The sequence below is a fragment of the Dermacentor albipictus genome, chromosome 3, assembly GCF_038994185.2.
Source record: "Dermacentor albipictus isolate Rhodes 1998 colony chromosome 3, USDA_Dalb.pri_finalv2, whole genome shotgun sequence".
Classification (NCBI taxonomy): Eukaryota; Metazoa; Arthropoda; class Arachnida; order Ixodida; family Ixodidae; genus Dermacentor; species Dermacentor albipictus.
This window is the reverse complement of record NC_091823.1, coordinates 58391027-58406264: the sequence shown is the minus strand read 5'-3', so window position 1 is coordinate 58406264 and position 15238 is coordinate 58391027. Positions and strand designations below refer to the sequence as shown.

The window sequence follows — 15238 nt, the reverse complement described above, 5'->3', positions numbered from 1 at the left end:
CATCGGTGTACAGTGCTGACATGACCCTTGCTCAGATCGAGGCGAATATGATCGCATGCAACCGGAACGCCGTCAAAACAACAATCAAGTTCTTCAAGCCACTGCAGCAATAACACCGGCTCCACACTTTTTGAACACCTCTTTTTATAGCCACTTCACTGATGCTGTGGCAGGGTTTCGGAAGCCTGTTACTTCGCCCTTTACCTCTAGATCTGAGAAAAAAAGAAAAAGGGTCTGTTTTTTTTTTGCATGCATTCTGTTTTTCGGACTGCCTGAATTTTCGGACGTTTTTACGTTCCCTAGAGGGTCTGAAAAATCGGTCGTCGACTGTACTAAATACTGCAGCCCGGCGATTCGCCAGCTTTGGCAACATTGCCACTGCAGGTATGCCCGGCGATTCGCCGGCTTTGGCAGCGAATGGGTTAACAAGTACAGTCGAACCCGGCTATATCGAACTCGCAAAAAAACGCCTATCAGTTCGATACAGAGCATAATTCGATATAAGCCTGCTAAATAATTGGATGTCATAAATGCACATACCATTTATAAAATCACTTTATTGATGAAACTAGCTTCGTTTCGCACGAAACAGTCCTGCATTTTCTTCTGCTTGGGCAATTTCGCTGCATGCGAGGCACGCACTTCCCCACATTGTCTAAGGAGTCGGAGCAGCTGAGGCCGCAACATTCCGCTTTCGCACAGAAGCACCGGACTAGTGCGAGCGCACTTCGGAGGATGTGGGCCAAAGATGGTCGTTGCTTTCCTCGTTGTGCCCATTTTCAGTTGTGCTCGGCACGATGTCGGCAATGTAGTCTTCGTTTCCGGGCTCTACCGTGGTCGCGACACCATCATTTGCGCTCACTAACTCACGCACCGTTGATTCGTCAACAGCTTCCGGAAATTCTGACAGCTGGCTCCAAACCTCGGCAACAACGACAACGGCTTCGTCGCATTAATCAGAATTTACAGTCATCACCGAGCACGCGGAAGTCGGTACGGCTGAAGCTATTTTGGATGAACCACTCGTACACGGCCGCGCATACGCGTCGGGCGCCACGGGCACTACGGGCACCGGGTCGCGAGTTAGGCCGCTTTAGCCCTAATTTCCCCCTTCAAGATCGTGCCGAGAGTGCACCTCGGAATCTTGTACGTTGCAGAGACATCCGACTTGTCACCGCATTCGACCCGGTTTATGATTTCGAGCTTCACGACGAAAGGCTAATTCTGACGCTTCATCACGGCAACACTGCGGGAGAAGGCGCACACAATGAATCAGATAAGCAGCGAGACAACTCGCACTTTCGCCAACTTGCATGACGAGGGCACAAGAGCCTCTGATTGGCTGTCTGGGCAAGCGCTGCAGGCGGGCGGGCCAGGATCATTTTTTGTAGGGAGGTGTCGGCGGCTCCGAGGTAGCGCGGTCGCATAGGGGGAGCGGTTGGATGGAGCCGCGCCGCCGGGTTTTCCCTTCACCGCGAGGGAAAGCCAACTTCCGGGGGCACTTTCCGCCGCTTGACGTTCGATATATCGGGAGTCGCTATTAGTTTTGTTCGATGTATGCATAATTTTTGCTATATATACTCATTGTAACTATACCGTGTCCATAAATTGTTTGATATAAGGAATAATTCGATGTAAACGGGTTCGATATAGTCGGGTTCGACTGTACCGTAAAAAACGGAATATAGGTTGAACTTTTTTTTAAAAAACCATCGCGAAAACTCGACCCTCGACTTATATACCGGACATTGGCGGAAAAACTACGGAAGTCTTGCAACAATGGGCGGATGAAGTAAACAGCCGCCATCGCCATCATCAGCAGCGCGGCGTTGGTTCTTTATTCTATGGCGTGGCACCGGCATTTTGCGTTTCCACTGTCGCAAAGTTATATTACTTAAAGGCTGCATTTTCATTTTGTTTCAAAAATGAGCGGAAGCCGACGTCAATTCACCGTCGCCTTCAAGAAAAAGGCGATTGAGTACGCGGAAGCCCACGGCAACCTGGCGGCACAGCGCGAACTTGAGTATCCGAAAATAGCACTCAGTAGTGGCGGAGGTAAAAGCAACGTATTACAACTTGCAGCAACCAAATGAAAACGTCATTTCGTGGCCGGATCGCAGCGGACTGCAGAACTGGAAGGCAAGGTTGCGAAGTCCGTCCGAGAACTGCGTGTAAGATCGCTGCCTGTTGTCGAATGCATTCGTTTGAAAGTGGTAGAGATCGCACGCGCCTATGGACTGGACAACGAGAAGCACTCGTCATCCGACTCTGTTCAAACGTGTTGCTCTGATTCGGAGTAGCGCTTGCAGACTTCGTGCCCTTCTGTGTACTGTACACCTGACGAATTTTTAACAGTATCGCGCGACCGTCGACCCGCGTGTTTGTCAGCACCTTTTATCATCACGGCACGGAGCGGCGAAATAGCGAAAGTAAGGGCATATGTACACATCCGCGTATCTCGTTTGTTTCGCTGCTCAGCGCCGTTAATACGGTGTTGACAAGCATGCGGGTCGATGGTCGCGCGATACCGCTAAAAACATGGCCAGGTGCACATGCGAGCAGCATTTAAGGGGAGATGCTACTCGAAGACACTTTTTCTTTAATATACACCCTATATGAATGAAACTCTGCATGTTTATAGAGTTTTTAATGCTGATTTCAAATATGTAATTAGTTCTATTGCAAGTTGTATAGTTCTTGTTCTGTACCATGGCAAAGTGCAAAATATAGGTCTTTTTGCCCCCCCTTTTTCCATAATTAAACTTCTATAATTAAGGACCACTGATGGTTCATTTTCCTCCACTTGGATTGTAGAATGCGGAAAACTAAGTAGGAAGTTCATATAAAAGATCTGAATACACGAGAAAAATTGGAACCCAGAAAGTCTATATTACCCAGATACCAGTCAGTGTTCACATGAAACTTGCATAATACATACATACAATATTGAAGTTTAAGTAAGATAACGGCACTCCCCACACCTTGAAGAAAATGTGGTAAAAGTTTCGTCAAGATCCGAGCACCAGAAGTGCCTAAAACACGATGGGCACAGTCAAAAAGTTGCCAAAAATTGCATTTTGAGAAAAACGAATTTTAAAGTTAAACTTGAAGATTTATTTACAAAAAAAGGCTTGAAATGAGACAAAACTCGCACACAATAGAGGAAAATTGTCCTCTAAGCAGCCACTGCCACTAAAATGAGCCCGCACCATAAGTTCTTCCCTCACAGCGCTTCCGAGCAGAGTCCTCGACATGGGCCTTCTTTGTCAGCATCCGCCGATGTGCTCTTGATTCAGCAGTTTGCTTGGCAGACATTTTTTTTTTGGCGTGTGCTGTCACGTGATGTGCCAAGCGCAATTAGTTCTTGAGGTGGAAGCACACCCAGCTCTACCAGTACACGTTCAAAGCTGGAGTGCCCTCGATTGAACCATAGAACTGCCAAGGCAGTGGCCATCTCCACGACAAACCTAGAGGCAAATCGAGTCTTCAGACAGAGCAGCCATATTTTGCTATTTAGCGACTCTGCCGCATTCTGGGTTTTGCCCTGAACACAACGGGTCAGCAGCCTTTCATCAGTTAGCCTTTTATAAATAGGGAGTATTGCCTTCCCTTGGGCCTTCGTGAGCAAGGGTGTGTGGGTCGGTGCAGGTTCACCCAAGGCTTCAGCACGCCTGTGCTTGCACCAGGATGCTGCTCCATCTGGGCAGTACTTGTGGCTGCTCGCACCATCCGAGGAGCAGGAATGAAAATATGAGGCCCAAATCGCCTGGTGCATTCCTTTTACATTGCCCCTGTTGCTTGTGATGGCAACCTGGTAATAGGTTTGCAGCTTCTGAATCACTGGATCCTTTAGCTTCTCCCCTCTTGGCAATGGCTCCTTTAGCTTGCGAAGAGCAGTTCCCAGGCGCTTCGCCACGTGATTGGTGCAGTCTTCCTTTTCTATATTTACAGCACCACCATAGACATCTGCCTCTACAACTGCGGTGTAGGCTTTGGAGTCTCCATCGCTCAGGAATTTCTTGAAGTGCAGTGGTGTGTCGTAGGTCTGGCTCCTTTGCCATATCCGTACGGCGGCTTCTGCTTCCATAGCATGAGATGAACAGTGAGCATTTTGCTCACACACTGGGCTATGAAATGCTTGCCAGATTTCCTCTTCTTCATCTGGCAGGACCTTATGCCGACTGCAGGCTAGGCAAAAGTTGGAAAGGACTTCAAAGTCCAAACAAAGTCCAGTGTCAAGGGACACAACAGTCCCAATACCATTGTGGCTCTTATGGCCTCGTTTGTGCCACGTACCGTCATACATGACGGCAATTTCATTTCCGCCCGCGTCACTCGCTGTGAATTGCCTGGCTCGCGCAAGATTTTCGGCGATAGCATTCATTGCCGCGTCATGAACTTTCCGGCTGACGGCAGCAAAAGATTTGTGGTGCATTGGCTTTTGCAAGCCGACAACTGCAGCAAATCTGACTAACTGCTCGTAGCCAATTCCTACAGAGCGCGCAGCCACAACAGCTTTCACATTGACAGCGAAGCTATCGCGTGCGCTCCCGCTGTCGTAGGCTCTGGTTGCGCGCGGTCCGTCGCCTGCAGCACTCGTGCTGGCCTCCCCGCCCGGAGAAACACGCCGTGACGTGTACGTTGCAGAAAGAATGCTTTCGGGGCACGCACTGTTCTCGCAGCGTAGTTCTAGAAACGACGCAAGTCCTTTGCGCTTGTCGGCCGGTTCCCGCACGCACATTTCCGAACAGTGACATGTTGGACAAACCGCACCATTCACGAGGATGATCAATGCGGTTAGATCAGTGATCATACACGACTCACAGTCTCGCGCACTTTCTTCGTCGTCGAAAAGTCCGATCTTTTTATGAGAGGCACTGACGTACTCCAATGCCGCGTCGAACTCGCCGGAGCAAGCGGCGTCGCTGTCGCTAGGCCTCGCGGCCGTCGCTGCACTTGCCGTTGGGCGAGTCTTCGGCTTCGTTTTGCGCCGGCGTCCTCTAAATTTGTGCAAGGAGCGATACTTCACTGGCCGATGATTACGCTTGCTTTGGCTTTCTTCATCCATAACGAAGATAAGAATGCGAAAGGCCCGTTCAGCGGCGAGGCTCGACGAGACAGGGACCCTGCAAGTAGGCTTCGCCACATGCAGGAGCACAACGACCAATGGCGATCCCAGTTTCGTACCACGTGATTTAAAAACCAGTCGCCGCCTTCGAAAAGCGCGGCTAACGCAGGCATTTTTTTATTATTTCTTGCGCTGTAGAAGCCCGGGCAACCATGGTTACTGGGAGAATGCGGCCTGGCCGATCTTTTCATGCGATCCGGAATGGCGTGCGGCCGCGCGTTTTCGGCCGCGAGACACTCGACGGCGTACTTTCGGACGTTTAACACCCACCTTGTGCTCTTTAAACGCAATTTTAACCCATTTCCAGCTTAAATTCAGCCTTAATTTTTATTATCATAAAAGTAGAGACATTAAACTTGAAGAAACAAGTGAAAACAAAAAATCGATGATTTTCGAAAAACGCCGCGTTTTTCGACCCGCATCTCCCCTTAAGGGGGGACACTGGTCAGAGACCAATTTTCTTTACTGACAGTCCAAATATAATGAAACTAGGCACATATATTAAGTTTTTTCTGCTGATTTCAAATATGCAACTGTTTTTCCTGTAGATCAATTAGTTCCTGAGATATTAGAAAATTATTGCTATTGTCTGCCCAAATAGAAAAAAAATTACTCATCAGAAATTCAAATTTAACATATGGGTAGATACTACAATGTTTAAGGAGTGCAACGCTGGAAGCAGTTTTCAAATTGGGCTAACATTAGAGATTTAGCAGCCCACTGAACTTTGTGCTCCCAACATGGCGACTGGACAAGAAAAACAATGCAGAAAAAAAATTCCTAGAGATAAAAATAAAAAATCTGCTTCCAGCGCTGCATCCTTTATAGTTTCAGCTTCACATTGCAAAAAGAATTATAGTTCTAGCTGCTCTAGGTGCTGAGATATCTCTTGGGCAAACTTGCAACCAGACACAAAACAAAGTTTTGAGAAAAAGGCAAAAAACAAACAAAACTAAGTTTATCAAGTACCAGCAAAAAATAATTACATGTTTACATCTCCAAAGGGTTAATAAGCCCCAGGCATGTAATCAGTCTGTTTTTTTTCACCAACGTGGCGATTTTTCAAGGCCTGCTGCATATTTTCTCTACGTGCACGCTTGCATACTGATGCTCGGCTTCTGCGCAGGTCTTTTTCGAGCATGCGCTTTTCGCTTTGGGCACTTGCGTTGAGGCTCAGCTCAGTGAGGATGGCTGCTGAGGTTCTTGCATTCCCGCTGTTGAATTTCATTACGGCTTCGGCCACAGCAGCCTCCACCGTAAACAATGAGGCATGCGACCGCTTGGGAGAAAGTGCCCATATCATTGAATGTAGACTCTCGTTGTTATTTTGAGTCTTCCCACGCAAGCATCGTTCCAGGAGTTTCTTCTCTGAAAGGCGCTCAAATATGGGCAGCAAGGCCTCACCGACATGGGGAGGCAGATTGCGGGGGTGCCTTGGGGCAGGCTCACCTCTGGCTTTTGCCGCATTCTGTTTGCACCACGAGCTAGGCCCTGGTGGGCAAAATGAGTGGTTGGCCTTGGTGTCGTTGGCAGTGATATGATAGAATGTGGCCATCACTGCCCTGTTCATTGCATCCACGTCTTTGTGGGTTTTCAGTGCCCACCCATAATATGAGCTGATTCTGTTGATCAGCTCTCCCGTAAGTTTGCCCCGTCCACCGAGGCTGTTGGAGCCAGAGCCCTTATGCTTGGCTACTGCGTTTCTTAGTGCTGTGCCCATGCGCTTCTCGACATGGTTCACGCAGTCCTCTTTTTGAATGGGTATGTATCCATACACCTTTTCTTCCACTAAAGCCAGGTAAGTCCTGCTGTCGCCGTCGCAGAGAACAGTGGTGTAGAGCATGTTGTGGCGCTCGAGCGACCTCTTGAAGAGAATCAGCGCGGCCTCCACCTCCATCTCACCTGCCTTCTTCGTCGTATTTTTTTGACAGACATGGCTGGCTGCCCATGTTTCGTAAGAAGGGTCACCCTCCTTCGGGCCCGACTCGCATCCGGCACAGTAGTTGCTTAGGACAACATAGTCCAGCACCAAACCGCTGAAAAGTTCGATAACCGTGCCGACGCCAACATGCGATGAATGTCCGCGCGTCATCCACGATCCATCGTAGGAAACTGCGATGTTTCCCGGATTGCTTACGTGCAGTTCGGCGTAGAGGTCGCGAACCGACTGCGCGCACTTGGTGACGAGCTTTTGGGCCGCGCGATTGGCAGCAGGCGTCAGCTTTGTTTTCACATATGCCTGCCACGTTTTTGTGTGCAGGCCTCGATGGCTCACATTCATTGCCGCGAACACGTCGTTCAAAGCCGTTTGGCGATTGCCAGTGGCCTGCATGGCACGCGCGGCGAGGACATTCACAATAAATGGATTCACTTTCTGAGTGCCGTCGACGCGCGGCGAGCTCCATGCCGACGACGTCTTATCGCAATTATCGCACACAAGGTGCAACTTCACCGCAAGTCCATATTCCCGTTCGTCTCTCACTACTTTGACGCCACCACTGCACATTTTGCATTTCGCGGACTCTTGTAAAGCGTTCACCGCATCCAAGCACAGAATGGTGAATGGAGTTCCGCCGAGTGGTTGGGCGTCGGCGCTGTCAGCGAGAAGTTCTTTTTTTTCGCTCTGTTGCTGCAGTCGATCCAAGTTTCTCCGTTTTGTCTGCCGCTTTTCTTCGCTGCTCTTCTGCTTCCGAGGGCTGCAGAAAGGTCGTGTCGTGGCGTACCCGGCTCCTGTCGTTGCCGCCGGTGCCGCTTTCGGACGTCGGACAAGTTAGGCCTACCGTGGTGGCTTCGACGCCGTCATCGGACGCTTGAAGTTCGACGTCTTGAGTATCCCGTGGTGTTGCGGTGCCCTTTTTGAAGTTCTCGCTGAGCGAACGCTTCACCTTCTTCCCGAAAGGATGTTTGGAGCGAAATTTCACAGCTCGTCGATGCATCGCGTGTACCGCTCCGCTGTCAACACAAGAACAAAATGGCGCTCGCTTGCGCACTGCAGCTCCGGCCGAGCGCGTCGAGCAGACGACGAAGGCGGCTTCAGCCAACCGTGTAGCGCCCTCGCGTCACGTGCCTCGAGTAACAAATAGGAGTGCGCGTCGGGACCTTTTTTTGGCGCGTTTTTTTTCTCTGGCAAACGAAGGGGCGGAGACATGAATGGCGGGAATTTGAAGAGGGAAAGCTGCTCTTTCAAGAGAGACCAAGATGGCTCCGATAGCCCGAGTGGTACAGGAGCTGCGCGTCACAGTAAACTGCCGTTTTTGGCATCCATTACCGCTGAAATTTGGTGAACGGTGACAATATAAATTGATATTGCGCGTAAAATACTTAATTTAGAAGCGTGAAACCTTGCAGACAGGTGAAGAACTGGCAGCAGGTTTCGAAAATAACATTTTCAAAAAATCGATTTTTCGACGATTTTTCGGATTCTAAGACCCGTGTCCCCCCTTAAATAAATACTGTCACCATTGTGCAACCCGCTGAGTCGCATTTGTTTATCGGTAAGGGTGTCGTGTCTTTCGGTACTTTTGCCACTGAAAAAGATTTTTTTCATTCTTAGAATTCGTTAGTTGGGGGATCGACCTATATTCCGGTCCGACCTATAGTCCGGTTATTACGGTACTTACAACAAACTGCATTTATCAAAAGCATTGCAAAGCTGGGGCGAAAGGACAATCGAGGCAGGAAGGGTGCAGAAATGCTTCATTCATTGTTTTAAATAAATACTTTTGGTATTAAATAACTTAAGAGTTATATTTTTTACTGTTGTGTTTTCGCAACAATTTTCAAGAATGTGATAGGTGTTTTTTTTTTGTTCCCCGTTCCTTTTCACTTTTTTTGGTGCAAGCCTGCAGTCTCACCAATGCGTGGAGTGTAATGAAGCTCGCTGCAAACTTTCCATCGCCGTATCATGGCTCAGAATAAATGGACATGGCACAAATGATGCATCGTAAGCTTGCAATGGTATTTCTGGCATGATAGACCACCGCAAAAAGTTTGCGAACTCATTCTGACGAGGAGCAGGCACACACAACTGACACGACTCAACCCAGTTTGCAGTGCGGGTGGCAATCTTTAACATCGGCATGGTCACCAGCCGTCCAGCTCGTGACGTCAATCTTGAGTGCACGCCCATTGGTTGAGGCTCGTGTGCAGCCGCCTTGGAAGAGTAAACACCCTCTTTTTCTAAAGTTGCACCCGACTATAGATGTGTATACTCTGTCACCATTGCAGATTGATCTCAAGATAGGGGCCACGCTATACACAGCAGCTACAGGAGTCGAATGGCTCTTCTGTTTGCACCAGTCCTGCATGCAAGTTTCGGGATGAACAACCGTGATGCAGCCCGATTTCTGTCCGTCTCCGCACACATGATCACTTTCCTTTTAATTGTGGCATCACGTGTCTTCGCAGTCTGCACTTCCATGCTGACAGACGAAACACAGAAAACGGGAAGGCGGACTGTGTACTAACTTAAGCACATATACTACAGCACATGGAGAAAGCTACGGCAGCTATACTCGGAGCATGTACGAGGCAGCTATTTTGAAATGCTAATGGCGATATGGTAATGCAGATTTACGGTCGGAATTTTTCGACCCGTTTTATTGGGGGAAAAAAAGGCGCTTTAGGTTTGAGTAAGTATTGTACATGTTGTTTGCAGCCTTGCTTTTAGCAGCTCAATTTTAATTGTTTCAACAAACAATAGAAGGTAATTATTATTTTAGCAACTATGTACAGTTAAACCTCAGTATAATGATATTCAATACAACAAAATTCTCAATATAACAAGTATTTCTCTCATAACCTCTTGTCCATAGAACACCATGTAATTAGAACTTCAATATAACGAAGTGTGGTTGTATGCAATTTCAACATAGTGAAATTGCACTTATGCAGTAAAGGTATACTGAGAAAATAAATGGGAACTTCCGCTTACGCGGATGGTCGAATGATTGACTTACAAGTGGCTGCTTGAAAACGCACCTTTCAAATTGCGCCGGGCGTGACAAGAGCGGCCGCCGAAGTGAAGCCATATCATGTTCCTTATAAAGTCCAAATAAGATAAGATCCTATCACGCCCTGTGCAGTTTGTGCTTTAGGTGCAGGTTAAAGCATGCAAGGGTGAGAAAGAAAGATTGGGGTTTATCACGCGAGGGACAAGGCGGGAGAAGGGGCTAAGTTGGCACACGGCGCGGTTCTGGCGTGCGTCTCGGCCATGGCTGTTAGCCTGGCTGAGCGCAGACGCAGCTGCACACCCTGCTTTAGAGGTAATCTGCCGCGTGTGCAAGGAGTGGGCCCGACAAGATGGCGTTGCGTCATGTAAGCTGTCTTCCCAAGGATTTCGTATGACTTTTGGTGACCCGTTGGAGCGACAGGCACATAAAGCATTCACCCCCCACTGCCGGCACTTTTCATGCTAGTGTCATCCCAGTGGGGGCGATGCTATCAGCTGCGGGGGTGGAGTGCACGCGAATGCGTGGCTGGCTTCACTTAATTCGCACTGCCTATGTAAAGATATCGTCACCGTGGCATGAAATCATTGTCATTCGTCGCCGACTCCAAAATTTATCAAAATGAATTGTAAATTTGCTTTCTTGATTGCCCCATAATTCGGAAAATTCTGCAGCCCTTCTCCGTCTAAGAAAAATCGATTGACGACCGTACTTATTTGCATAAAAAGTTGAATTTCAATACAGTGAAATTTCAATATAACGAACCAAATTGCCAATTTTACCTACTTTGTTATATTGAGGTTTCACTGTATATGCGAAATATTCGATATGGAGAGCCCAGGGGGCTGCGCATGCCTGCCAGGACTACTGTATCTTGGAAGCCATCTGCAACAGGGACAGAGTCCGCCTTGTGCCATGTTTTCGTGGCTTAGTTCATGTTGATGCGACGAGAGGCAGCACAAAGGTTAATTCACTTACTGCTACTGCCACGCTTCCTCACTGCAGCGTTTTGATGGCGAGTTTCCATGGTCATCGAGTGAGATGTGTTCGCGTTTTCTTATGTGTGTGTGACACCATGCTTGTTAATTTAGTTAGTATGCCTATGTTTACAAGCTTATACAGCCAATAAAACCACTATCCTTACTTCGTATAACTGTCCACTAAGTTGCCATCACAATTGATGCTTCGCCTTTCAAGCCAAACTGCGACTTCTTTAGTTTCGGTTGATATTTTCCAAGTAGTGTTTCCGCAGAGCAGGGGTGTCTCGGAGACGTCGCAACAGCGATAGGCTTGCATTTGGCTGTCTTGAGAGGGAGGAAAGTGTGAAACATGCAGCCAGTAATGATGTCCGACTCCTGTGTGTTTCCCTTTTCCAGGCCCAGCCATGATGCCGCAGTACTATGGGATGCCTCCGTGGGGCATGTTTCCAACGCCAGCAGCTGCGGGTCTCCTGCAGGGACAGGGGGGCCAAGGTGGGCCACCCCAGCAGGTGCCACAGCAGGTGCAGCAGCAGATGCAGCAGCAAATGCAACAGCAGGTGCAGCAGCAGATGCTCCGAGGCAATGGGGCACGACCCATGACACCACAGGGCAGTGGAGAGCCTCTGTCTCAAGCACCCCCAGGAGGTGAGGGCACTCTGCAAGCTGAGCCAGTGCACAGAAATGCAAATGAAAGTAGTACCGTAGTTACACGATTGTAAGTTGATTCGAATGTAAGCCACGGCGGCTGCATTTAGAGGGGGCAAAATGCGAAAACACCCGTGGTACTTAGATTTAGGTGCTCGTTAAAGGACCCCAGGTGGTCAGAATTTCCGGAGTCCTCCACCACGGTGTGGCTCGTAATCAGAAAGTGGTTTTGCCATATATAAAACCCCATAATTTAATTTAATTTAGCTTTAGAATGTATGTCAACACCCTTCCCCCCCCCATATCTCGTGTCACAGGGAAGAAAGAAAAAAGGGCATACTCGAGGGCGCATTTGATAATGAAAATTTATTGGTAGCTGGCATGGTCACTGGACTACTCATCTTCACTTGTGCCATCGTCCTCACTAGCACTGCCATCGTCATCGCTGCTACGGTCCCACAGCGTGTCACAGTCTAGCGTAATTCCACATTTGGCAAACGACCACACCACGACATCTTGTGGAACAGCAGCCTATTCCAAGTTGTGGGGTCTGATGCGGGATATCTCACACCGTACTCTTGGGACAAAGGAACGACATCACAGTAGTGCAAACAATCACAAGGGCATTTATTGCACCTTTCATACTTCAATGCCTGCTAGCCGAGTTGCTATCCACAAAACATGCCGATGGGCGCGCGACAAATCTAGAAGTCCGACTCACCGCGTCCTCGCGAGCGAATATGTTCGCCCCATGCTGGATCCCAACGCCTGGTCGTTCGCGTGTATAGTCACGCGAATCGTGGCGCGTTCGAAGGCGGCCACGCGAGGCGGTCTCGCAGATGCATCGGTCGCCGCGCGCTCGCGGGATGTCCGCGCTGTTCGGCGACCCGCCGGGGAAGAGAGTTGCTGCACGTGCGGCCCGCTCGCTGTCTCGAACCCGAGAGAGCGCGCCTTGTCTTTCCCGAACCCAAGTAACCGCGCAGTGGCGCGACGCTCGCGCCATCTCTCGCACTGCGCCTGTACCATTCCGACCGCCGCGTGTGCGGCGAAGCCGCACTACAGGAGACGCGCTATGCGGGAAAAACATCAGGGGAGGCGCGAGGGTCGCGCATCCCCACAAAGTGCACCCAACCACATGCAGCCATCAGGGAGGCTCTTTTGACAGGTTCGGTTGGCGTAAGTTCACCGTCTTTTGCCGCCAGCCACTCGTACTCATGGCGGAGACTGGGCTTGTTTCGTGACCATATCGCACTTCACTGGCAAGGACTGATCACGCATTTCAGCGACGTAAGCCGCAAGCTTGGCCTACAGCTCCGGAAAGCATCCAGACTTCGGCCCATGGGAAATTCTTTACTTGCTGTCACAGGTGAAAATTGTGCTTCGCCTCAGTCACCACTCTTGCACCACCTGTTCAGAAACATCGAACTTGTGACCCGGTGTGCAGTGATTTCTTTCTTCGGCATAAAGGATGGCAGCCCTCTTGAACACTGCTGTGAACGAGCGCTAAATGTTTAGTCGGCCTGGAGCACTCATGACGACCGAGGAAGCACGTAGCTGGCAGTCAAGTTGAACACGTCAAAAGTAAGAGCTACAGGTCCACGGCTAGAGGGAAACAAACACGTGAGCGGTGTCTGCTCTTCCATGAACTATCAATTCGATACTCCCCGCCAGCGCCGCCGTTCTGACAGGGCCGCCACGAAATGAACAACACTTCCATCAACTATCAGCACTTCCCCCTGCCCATGAGTGTTGGGCACAGTGTAAAACTCTCAAAAATTTGAAAAACCCTTTCAAAAACGAACAAATGCATGGCATAGTAAAAAGCTATGGGTAGGGCCATAGAGCAAACACAAAACTTTAACTACCATAATTACTCGCATAACGATCGCACCCCTGAATTTTGTCGTCAAAATTCCATTTTTTTTTTCTTTCCCGTGTAATGATCGCACATCGAACTTGTCGCAGAGAAATGTCGTGTGCCAAGTCTAGCTAATGATGATCGCGCTTACCACCTGTCGAATGCTACGCGAACGGCTCTTGAAGACATTCCGAGCTGTCTGCACACACTCAACATTCTCAAGCAGATGCCCCATTTCATTCCTTTCATCACTTTCTGCACTTCCATGAAAAAAAGAAGCTCCAGCCAAACTTGCCTCGGCATTATTATTTGTAGGCATCATAATGGTTTTCGTCAACAACAACATAAAAGGCGCCAATAATGGACATGATGTGCGCGGTGTTTCTATCATTCCCGTGTACTTTTTACTGATAGTGGTGAAGTGGACTCTGCTGCTCCGTTTCGATTGGCTGCTAACGCCCCTTTTGCTCTTTTGTGTCACACATTTGCAGTGTTCGACAGTTGCCATACTTCGAGGGTTGTCCGTATTAAATGTTGTGCAGCCAAATGCGTCAGAATTAATGAGAGTTTGATGCCACTAAATAATTGATGCCCCTGCTGGGACCAAAGGATGATTCTGAATGATCCAATTTTCTGAATTAAAGGGATTTTACTGAAATCCAGGCTCGTCCTCTGGTCTTGACAAGCATATGCATCATATAATGGCATCAAACTTGTGGTAATTCGGAGGCATATGGCCTCAAATAGTTTAATTCAGACAAAGAATGTGTACCAAGCATGCTGCGCTGCAGATGTGTGGTGCATAAGTGCAAAAGCAGGGGCAGCATTCCAAAACGTTCGCCTTCCGCGAAAGTTTCAACGCCGCGAAACTCGCGTTCAATAAATTAAGCGACTGCTTGCCCGAGACGTCAGTGTGCACTACCAACGTGTGCCAGAGAACGCTTCACATCACATCAGAGAGCGCACCGTGCGAGTGCAGAGCGGCTGGGGTGTGTTGTTTTCGAGTGTAGTGGCCGCAGTACGGGTTCTGCGCACTGACTGCGGTTGGTTTGCGGCCGCTTTAGGTAAAATAAGTCGAATAAAGAAGGATGAAATGTTTTATTTTGAATGAATCGACAAATATTGCGCGAAACAACGCCACCAAGAAGGCTTCTATAAACTATCACCTATCTTATCTCTAGTACACTCCACCACCAACCAAATGCCAACAGACTCCAAAGGACGTGTTCGTTTATTCAATTTATGGCGAGAGCACCCATCGACACCATGACGTTAAGATGACGTGGGCCATAACTACTAGTTACCGCTGTCTATTTTCCGTTTTTGCTAAAACAGCCAATCAAGGCGCGCCGTTGGCGGAGGCTTGGCCAAGGTGATAGTTTTGCGGAAGGCGAACATTTCAGAATATGGGCCCAGGGCTAGCGTCCAACTGAAACAAAGTGTTGGAGTCGACATCATCATAGTCATCAGTGGGGACTGTATGGGGATAGCGACGCTTCGCACCTCTTTTATTATTTTGTTTACCCGCACGCATGACACAGCATTGGCAGTGCACTTCAGAACTGTGTTTCCATCATCTGTGTTCATATTAATAGTAGCGATGAATTCCTCTGCCGCAGTTGCAGCTGGCAGTGTTTTCGTTTTACAAAACTCTGCTAGGTAAGGTGAGTGCGATGTC

At 48.9% G+C, this 15238-nt stretch overlaps 1 protein-coding gene and 1 pseudogene across 9 annotated transcripts in view; one reads left to right on the top strand and one right to left on the bottom strand.

Annotated features, from left to right (window-relative positions):
* pum (pumilio) overlaps nucleotides 1-15238 on the top strand; it is a 141836-nt gene that overhangs the window by 68604 nt on the left and 57994 nt on the right. For all 9 annotated transcript variants that reach the window (XM_065427852.1, XM_065427856.1, XM_065427854.1 and 6 more), the window contains one exon: nucleotides 11454-11702. In XM_065427852.1, coding sequence (XP_065283924.1) covers nucleotides 11454-11702 — 249 coding nt within the window. The remainder of the gene's footprint in view (nucleotides 1-11453; nucleotides 11703-15238) is intronic.
* Nucleotides 2926-5554, bottom strand: LOC135898735 (uncharacterized; annotated as a pseudogene).